The sequence below is a fragment of the Melospiza melodia genome, chromosome 4 (genome assembly GCF_035770615.1).
Source record: "Melospiza melodia melodia isolate bMelMel2 chromosome 4, bMelMel2.pri, whole genome shotgun sequence".
Taxonomy (NCBI): Eukaryota; Metazoa; Chordata; class Aves; order Passeriformes; family Passerellidae; genus Melospiza; species Melospiza melodia.
The window spans coordinates 21,920,793-21,930,816 of NC_086197.1; the positions used below are offsets into that span (position 1 = coordinate 21,920,793).

The following is a 10,024-nucleotide window of genomic DNA, read 5'->3' on the forward strand; positions in this document are numbered from 1 at the left end:
GAACTCTAGAGGGTGCTAAGGGACCGCCCAACAGGGCAGGAGAAAGAGGAAGTAGAGGCTGAAGAATCCATCACCTCCCGGCCAAGGATTAGAGGAAAACCAGAGCACACTGGTAAGGAAAAGGGAAAAGGGGCCTTGGAAGCGGGAATGGCCGCAGGCTGGGGAGCTGGACCCTGCCTTACAGGCTGTTAACAGAGAAGATGGAGATTGAAGGGAAACGGGGGTTTCTACCCCAGCTGAACCCCTGAGGCTGGGAAAGAAGAAGTGGAATTTTTGATAAGTACAGGGGCAACTTATTCAGTATTGAATACAGGTAAAGGAAAACTCAGTAAAGATGTGGTAAATATAAACTGGTAAATTGTAAGTTGCAAATTGCTGGTAGTTAAATGTAAATTGGTACACGTGGTAAATGTAAATATAACTGGTGCTACAGAGAAAAGTGAAACTTGGTCATTTTTACAGCCCATGAAATTTAAATTAGGAAAGAACTGCACTACTCATCAATTTCTATACATGCATTAATGCCCAGTCCCCTTGTTGGGGAGAGAGTTCTGGGGAAAATGGGATGTTCAGATAACCTGAGGGGACCTGGGGGTCCTGATGCAGAAGCTGGGAACCTGGAGGAGACCTGTTGGCTATTTCTCCAAACAGCTGGACAACGTGAGCAGAGGATGGCTGGGATGCTTGCAAGAGATTGCTGCAACTGTTCTCCTGATCCAAGGGGCCCGGAAGCTCAGGGCTGGACAGCACATCCCTGCTTTTGTCCCTCACATGGTGACATCCATATTGGAGCAAAAAGAGGGGCATTGGCTGTCCCAGCAGGATGCTCAGATACCAAGTTGTGCTCGTGGAACAGGATGACGTGGAGTTAAAGATGACAGCAGCCATGAATCCAGCAGTTTTCCTTGATCCAAAGGCAGTAGGTGAGGGAGCCCTGACACAGGATTGTCTCCAAACCATGGAACAGGTATATTCCAGCAGAACCCGCTTGCAGAATGAGCCAATAGGGAGTCCTGATTTAGAATTATTTACAGATGGCAGGAGTTTCATAAAAGATGGGAAATGGATGGCAGGATAGGCAGTGGTGACTGCCAGTGAGCTATTAGAAGCTCAGTCTTTACCAGTTAATACATCAGACCAAAAAGCAGGGATAATAGCACTAAAACAAGCATTGAACTTGGCAGTGGGCAAAAGAGTGAATATCTGGATTGATTCTAGATATGCATTTGTTGTGATTCATGCCCATGGAGCCATAAGCAAAGGAAGAGGACTGCTATTGGCTCAAGGATCATCTATTCAACACAGAGAAGAAATTTTACAACTTCTGAAAGAAGTTAAAAAACCAAAGGAGGTGGCAGTGATGCATTGTAAAGCACTTCAATCTGGACAAACTAATGTTAGAGTGGGAAACAGACTGGCAGACACAGCAGCTTGAGGAGCAGCTGAAAAAGGCATCCCAACCTTCTTTCTGTGTTAGTGCCACAAAAATAAATTGACTTAATTGAAGGCTAATTCTGACAATGAAGATCAATATTTAGAAAATATACAAAAGCCACTAAGATCCAAGAGGGATGGTGGGTAACAAACAGCCAGCAGGTTATAGTTCCACTTCCTGTAAGGAGGAAAGTAATGGAAAAAGAACGCAACAAATCCCTCAGGGGAACTGAGTCCCTGACATCTAGTCTCCAAAACTCTGTACTTAATTTGGGAATGACTGAAATAGAAAAATCTGTTACAGTGCAATGTCCAATTTGTTTAAAAAACAATCCCATAAGCAAGAAAAGGCCACCTCCTGGAACATCTTCACAAGGCTTAAGGGCAGAATGTTGCCAGATGAAAAATTGTTTGCACCTGGTGGGCCAAGACAATGATCATTCCTGAAAAACCACTGGCCTATGGAACTGCACCATGCCCATTCTGTAGGAAGAAGAACTGGAGAGGAGCCAGACCAGTTGTGCCAACTTTTATCAGTTCACCAGGCAGTCAGGTTTGACTTTGGGATCACCAGCCACCAGGGACCACCAAAAAGACCCCCAGGACAGAAAAACACATCTGCAGAGAGTAGGGAAAATATGTTAATCATTTTGGAGAAATGATTATCAAATGTATGTTTATTCCAGGAAAATCAATGAATATGTGTGCAAAATAAAGCCTCTAAATAGGAGCTTTTTCTGTATTCAGCATGCACAATATTCCAGAGGATATCCCCACATGCATCCAGCCAAATAAATAATGCCTGCTTCTTAATGCTACAGTGGTGTTAAAGAGTTTGTATTTTTACCTATTTTTTGTAACACTGGAAGCAGAGTGTTAATAGCAATGCCATATAAATTGAAGAAGAGTAATCAATAAGTTTCAGCAAGAATTAATTACGATATCCTTTTGGAGGGGTCACTGTTTCATGTCACATGCAGCTTTTTCTTTAGGGAATTTTTTGTCACTTTTCCAGCTGTTTCTGCATTTGGATCATCCCAGAATTTGAGATTATCATATTTCAGCAAAAATCATTTCAGCTAAAATCATGATCTGTTGAATTATCACACTGATAATAAAAAGCCCTGGGAACATTAGTGGTTTGTACTTCTTTTCCACATTGAATTCCACCAGTTTCAAAAGCCATGCATACAAGAAAGGCTATTTTACAGTTCTGCTGGGACTTTCCTTCTAAGACTTCGATAGTACACAAAGAATTTAGGAGAAGGCCACCTAAAGACTTGGTCAATTCCTATAGAAATACAATGTCAGCAGGTCATGTTTCTTTCTTTCTTTGTTAGTTGTACATTAGAAACCTCCTTCCAGTAGAGATGGATGGATGGATGGATGGATGGATGGATGGATGGATGGATGGATGGATGGATGGATGGATGGATGGATGGATGGATGGATGGATGGATGGATGGATGGATAAACTACTGCTAAGGCATGTTTATACTGCACTACTGCTTTTATAATTAGAGAATGGCAAATGGGTTTTAGCCTGCCTTGGGAGAAAACATTGAGTTCATGAATCCATTGGTTCTGCTCTGCTACTCTAAAATGCACCACCAGGGCTAATGATTCACCAGTTTAATGTGAAAGGGCTGTGATTGCAACAAGGGGCAACATGTCTCACTAGCTGCTGTCCTGCCTTCAACAAACATTTATGCACCAGTCCTAGGTGGTTCCCAAACACAAATAGTTACACATTACTGCAGAGTATTTTTTCTGTCCCAGCTATTCAAAAGAGAAAGATTAGGAGAACCCAATTACATGACTGTGATAACACTGTGCATAGCCATGAGCACTAACAGAAATTTTAAGCAATTCTACAAGACAGAAAAAATTAATGGGCCATTGAATGAAGCCTGTGAATATAACCAGCTGTAGGATTAATAGTATCCAGGACAGGAGAATCAACGTGTAATCCCTCTGCTGCAAGGGATTGAGGGGGATTTATCTGGCCTTGCAGGAAGTTTGGGAGTGGGACCTGGAGTGAACAGGGACCTGTGAGTGAACAGACTCTCAGCTGCAGGAATGCAGGAATGCAGGACATGAACAAGACATGAACAGGTAAGAGGGATGATGGCAGTCTTAAAATGGGAAGTACCAGAGTTGCTGCATATTAATATATATATATTAATGTGCATACATATATGTTGCATATATATACACATATATATGTTTATATACATGTAACTGCATGCATATATTTATATCTATCTGGATATAGTTATTATATGGTGAATTATTTCACTTCCAAGTCAGTAGATTGGATGGTCAGAGGTAGGACAATGTGAGTGCAGGAGTAGGAAAGGTACTGGAGGATGGAGAGGAATCTGAACTCCAATTAAACAGGTCAGTAACATGACCTTCAACCCACTCCCCTCAGGGTAGGGGCGGGGAGAGAAATAATTGGGAATGAACAAACTCAGAGACCCTTTCTGCTCATAGAAGGGAAGGGTCAGGCCCACAGAGATCTCATGATGCCCTTCACTGAACTAGTTAAACATCTAAAGTAAGAACCTGTAGCCACTGCTCTTCTCCTGATCTGACTGGAAGGGTTTAGAAATCCCTTCAAAAGAGGAAGAGAACCAGGCCAATAGAATAACAAAAACAGACAGGCAAAAAAATCAGGAATTGCCAGTGATAAAAAGGAAAAGAGGGAAAGCAAAAACTGAAGGGCAGAAAGAAGCAGAGTAGGATTCAATACACAGCACAGAAGCTGCTCCTTCTCCTGGCCACTGGACTGGTGAGGATGAACTGAAAGTAGAAAGGACAAGAAGACTCCAAGCAGCTTGAAACCCCAAGAGGCCACAGAAGTACCTTCCAGAGATGCATAACTCAGACGTGATCTGCTTTGCTGTAGGGAGTATCTTATGGGTAAGTCATCTTTGACTTTCCTCTTCATGGGGTCTCTGCTTAGCTATGGAGTTACCTTGGAAAGATGGAGGGCCATTAGGAATAATAATTTCCCAGGTATTAGAAAGAGCTGGACATTTAAAAGGCACACACAGAGAAGATAATATTTGCTCCTATTGCAGGGATGGTAACTCAGATATCAGGGTACCCAAGGAAAAGGAATGAAAAGGGCAGGAGTACTGGAGGGACAGAGCAGTTTTCACCAGGGTGGGTATAATAGGAAGCAGGGTATTTAAATGTTCTTAATATTTGAGCATGGAGAAGGATCTACAGATGGAGAATGACATGGCTTGTAGTGGAGGAAAGAAAGGTTGTGGTGATAATGAAGTTCAGAACAATACTAAGTAAGATTTGAAGGATCACAGGAAGTTAATATATGAAACAAGAGTATTCATAAGAGTAACTTCAAATCTACAGCAAAATGTACAATAGAAACAATGGAAGATAGATAACAGTGCTTCCTTACCATAGGAGATCCAGACTCATAATATGAAAGATATACAAGATGCATTTGACAAAGATTTCATTCACTCTAGCTGTGTCTTTGCTACTTTTCTCCTTCTAGTTCCCCCACGTGAGAGGTGAGGAAGGCTGCCTTAACACTGAACTGTTAAGTATTTGTCAATCTTGCTCGTCTTTAGAGAAAAGGCAATAGTGGACATGGGCGGTATGACCTGATGGTTGACATTTTCCAGAAAATCTTATTTAGTTGTATTAAAAATTCATGTAAAATCACCATTACTGTCACTATGAACTGTACAAATTACTATTTTTATCGATCAACATGCTGATTGTGTGGTACTGCTCCTGCTGCCTATTTGCATTACTGCAATAGTTAGGAGCCTTCTGGTGTAATTTCAATTGACTGGGATTATGAATTGAGAATCAAACTTTCCTTGAAAAAATGGTTTAAAATATACCACTTTGGTGAATATTATTATCAGTGATATCATTTTTAAGAATAATGGAAATGATATATTGACAAAAAAGAAAAAAACAAACATGAATGCAGATCTCTAAGGTTTGCAAAGGGAATTAGGTAAGGACAAATATTAATAAAACAATCAAGCTATAAAGCCAAGAGAAGGGAAATTCACCCAACAGGGATATTGATGAGGTTGGACAGCTGTGTCCTCACAAAGCACAATGAGTATTTCATCATTGTGGCATCTGGAATCTGGGCAGTGGGTGAGGATCATGAGGGGAGAGGGAGCAGGGTACCATAGGGATCTTTGCCTTTATTTGGTGTTCTGTAGATAACTATTTTTGTACCCTCTTCTCTTCAGCTGTTCCGGTACAGAATGGAACCATCTGTGGTATATCTGGTAAGACAACATGTTTACTCTAAATATCTGCATCTCTAGACAATTCCAGTAGCAAAGGATGGGATTAAATGTGACCTGCTCAAGAGTGATGCCACCCCCTCCTTTTCCCTGGGATTCTCTAAAGCTCCACAAGAGCAAGGCAACCCCTCAGATATCTCGCTGCCTTTAACAAAAGCTGACCCACCCGCCTCCTTTTTTATTCCACATATTTAGTCATATGAACACTATTAATAAATTACTCATGGCACCATATGCCTTTCAAAAAACTGATTTTTAAAGTAAGTTCTGTCTGATTTCTTAGTTATTCCCACCAGGATGAGATTAAGAAGGATGGTAGTTGTTGAACATCTGGAGGGCTGAAGAAGATTGCAAGGTCCAATTTTTCCTCTCTGCTTGTCACTCATGACAAGATGTCTGGCATTTCTAGTTTTGGTCCCCTAGTACAAAACAGATGTTGGCAAACTGAAGCCAGTCCCCTGGAAAGCCAATAAAAAGAACCAGGCTTCTTCAGCCTGGAGGAAGCTAAGGGGATAAAGTAATTGCAGTTTTCCACTACCCAGGGGGGAGCTTTAGAGAAAATAAAGACAGAGACTTCTCAGAGGTGCTCAGTAGAAGCACATAAGGCAGCTGACCAAACTGAAGACAGGAAAATTCTAGACAGGAGTAAAAAATGCTTCCCCTGACAATGGTGCAGCACTTGAACAGGTGCCTGGAGGGAATGATGGATCTGCATCCCTGGATACTGTTCAAACTCAGCTGGACAAAGCCCCAGGTGACTGTTCAGCTTTGAGGTTAGCCATGCTGTAAGCAATCAGAGACATTAGGAGGTGTCCTGTAAACAAAACCTTTCTGTCCTCATTGTGTGTGCCCTCCCGTTGCAGGCTGGTGCTGGTGCTCGGGGGGCTCCTGCTGCTGTGTGGCCTGGTCTCTGTGTGCGTCAGGTGCTGCTTCCAGTGCCAGCAGGCAGGGGACGAGGCGGGCCCCCGGCCCTATGAGGTCACCGTCATTGCCTTCGACCATGACAGCACCCTGCAGAGCACCATCACCTGTGAGTTGGCCTTGCCCCATGCTGGGCCCCTCAGCACCCTGCGAAGGGAGGGCTGCCCTGTAAGGCCCAGCTGGTGACGCCCCAGGGCTGGCACAGGGAGGGAAGTTCATGGCAGGATGGAGGGAAAGCGACATCTGTGCGTGCTGCAAGCTGAGGTGTCAGCTGTGAGACGTGTTTGGGTGGAACAAGGGTTCAGTGGCAGTTCAGGAGAGAGGAACTGAGGGATGCTGCTGGCGGGATTTCACACACATACTCTTTTAGGGAAAGCTGAAGGAGCGGGAAAAGGAAAACATTCTGGCTGTGGGAAGAGAAGATCCTATGCCCTGTGGGTATCCCTGCCCTCCTCTAACCACACAGTGCCTTCAGGGTGAGGCACACAGCTTTGGTCTCCTCTCTTGCAGCTCTCCACTCGGTGTTCGGGCCTGCTGCCAGGAGGATTTTAGCCGTGGCCCACTCGCACAGCGCTGCCCAGGGCACCCCGCCCCTCTGTGCCCCTGACACCCCTCCTGTGTATGAAGAAGCGCTGCGCATGAGCAGGTTCACCGTGGCCAAGGCGGGCCACAAGGTGCCGGACCTGGAGCCGGTGCCGGAGGAAAAGCCACAGGCGCCCGCCGAGGGCAAGGACATCCAGCCAGCCCTCCCAGGACACTGATGGATGTCTGCTTTCACCTGATAGCAAAAAACACAGGATAGCTGCACGCAGAGACTAATTCAGGTGGGCAGGGCTTTCAGAATTTCAGATTAATTTCCTTAGTCAATTGAGAAGGGGGGGTGAAGCAACTAAAATTCAAAATATTTTCAGATCTAGCATAGTCTAATGGCTCTCTTTGACACCTCCTTCAGATAATTTGCAATCTCCAAGCCCATTCATTACATGCACACAACACTAGAATCACACTTTGCACGAATAAGCAGGCAGCAGGATCAGGGTGCTGAGCCATTTTGTAGGCTAGTGATCTGCAGGGTGCCTGCAGATGCAGTCTCATTCCTCTTGCCTTTAGCCTAAGTTTCCTCAGGATGGCAAGAGATCTTCAAAACAGAAAAAAAAACAAAAAAAAACAAAAAAACCAAACAAACAAAAAAAAAAAAAACCAGAAAAAAAGGAAAAAGGAAAAAAAAAGACATTTGCAAAGGTCTATTGCAACCCAATATTAACATCGAACTTCTGGAAATTGCCAATCCTTTATAGTGAATATAAAAAATTATTAAAAAAGGAAACAATCTGCTTGTAAATGAAAGACAGCATAGATACAGACAGTATGATGTACACAGTGTGCCCTTAATGCCCTGCAGGATACACAGAATGAACAGAGTCTGGTTCTAAATGGGATGTATAGCAATTCTGAAATGGTAGTCACAAGCTCTTATATTTGAATTAAAAAATATTATATATGTACCAACAGATCAAACAAGGGGAGGAGCAAGAACACTACCTCTGAAATAAAGCTCAATCATATTTTCAATGCATTTCATATAGTATCATTTATTAATTCCTAATGTTGCTGTCAAAACCAGATCAATTGAAGTAAGACCATTTAAAACACGCAAAACATTTCTCAGACTGAATAATTTGTGAGTCTCTCCTGGTCAATACAAATATGCTGAACCATGCAGAAATATTAATGAAACTGGATGAACATAGGTATGGCCCATCTGTAAAACCTTGGACTAGGCTGTCAGGAGAAGGTGAGAGTGTTGAACCACATCAGTGTTGTGTCTACCCTGGATTCAGCACCTGAAAACATTACAGCAGCACAACACTAAATATCACATGGTGATTCATTCAGCTATGAATAAATTGCATGTATATGTTTATGTTGATATGAAGTTATAGGTCACATCTTTTTGAAATGCCTGCATGGCCCTTCCCGCTGAAGTACCCAAATTCCCACTTTAGTTAATATGCTGGTCTCTTTTCCTGTGAAATACAGAAAATACAGTTATTTTGTAGATAAGAAGAACAAGGACAATGTTGGACAAGGTCCAACTACTAGAACTAGGTCCCAAATATGTTTAGGAACCGAACTGCTGTTGAGATTACAACCACAAAAAAATTTAGAGAAGGTTGATAAATTAGCTTCAGGGATAGAATGAAGCTAAATTAAACAACCAAAACATCTTTGATGATGCCCCAGACATTGACCAGTCACCAGAATTTTGTATTTAAAGGAATTTAATGAGGGTCTTGATTTTGAGGTCACAAACTTCTTCCTAAGTTGTCTAGTTATTATTAACTGTATCATTAGCAAGTGATAAACTGGAATGGAATAAGTAAAGTGACATACAAGTTTATGTCCCTTCTGCTATTACACCTTTCTTCAGTCTTAGAATTGTAGAATGGTTTGGATTGGAGGGGACCTTAAAAATCATTGAGTTCCAACCCCCCTGCCATGGGCAGGGACACCTTTGGCTAGACCAGGTTGCTCAGAGCCCTGTCCAGCCTGGCCTTGAAATAATAATAATTATAACTGCTTGTGGAACACCTGTTGCAGTGACCTCGTTTATCAGCTGCTCTCTGAAGTGCTGTGCAGGCCTGGCTGCACCAAGCTGCAGAACATTTCCTGGAAGGCTCTTGTTTACTCCACACTAAAAGCCTGAAGCAAGCCGAGACATTTGAGTCTGCTGAACATATGTCAAGTACTGTCAAGCCCAGAAACTCCCTGGAAATCTTCACAGTGCTTTCCAGGGGGAACATCCAGCTCGTCCTGCCTGCAAACCCAGAGCTGTCCTGGCATTTAACACGTGATGGTGACTCTGCTCTACAGGGCAGCAATTCTGCCTAGAAAGCCCAGTAGTCCCAGAAGTCCCAGTGCAGGAGCAGACATTAAAGCATCTTGCAGTTCCTGAAAGCCCTTCCTGCAGTCAGGCTCAGCTCTCTCTTAAAAAGGGGCTCAGGACTGGACAGACAGCCTCTTTTCCTTCCTGGACTGAACTCCTTTGTCCTTATGAAACAGTAAATATCCTAAAGCACAAGTCCAGGTCTGAGGTGAAGCCTTTACACATGATGCTCCCTGAGCAGCCCCAGTGCTGAGCTGCACCAGTGCCTCAGCTGCAGGACAAACTCACCGAGCTCATTGTGCCACAGGAGCCTGCAGCCACACGCTTGACACTGGGGATGCAGCCTGGACTGCAGCCAGAACAGCACCTTTGAGTGGCTTCCCATCCCTTCTCTTCTAATGCTCACACCATCAGATCTCTAGGCACATGCATACATTCCTTCCACTAATCAGGATTATTCCACAACTCAATTAAA

General features: G+C 43.3%; 1 protein-coding gene across 2 annotated transcripts; it reads left to right on the forward strand.

Moving 5' to 3' along the window:
• The first annotated feature begins 3,782 nt into the window (after positions 1 to 3,782).
• On the forward strand, positions 3,783 to 7,572 carry TMEM52B (transmembrane protein 52B). 2 transcript variants are annotated; one of them, XM_063154237.1, is made up of 5 exons: positions 3,783 to 4,359; positions 4,964 to 4,979; positions 5,685 to 5,723; positions 6,605 to 6,771; positions 7,173 to 7,572. In XM_063154237.1, the coding sequence occupies exons 1-5, from the start codon at positions 4,356 to 4,358 to the stop codon at positions 7,421 to 7,423; spliced, it is 477 nt and encodes a 158-aa protein (XP_063010307.1). In that variant the 5' UTR covers positions 3,783 to 4,355; the 3' UTR covers positions 7,424 to 7,572. The 2 variants fall into 2 exon arrangements, with proteins under 2 accessions (XP_063010307.1, XP_063010306.1); XM_063154236.1 differs by having other exon boundaries at positions 3,789 to 4,359; positions 4,964 to 5,007.
• The last annotated feature ends 2,452 nt before the right edge of the window (positions 7,573 to 10,024 follow it).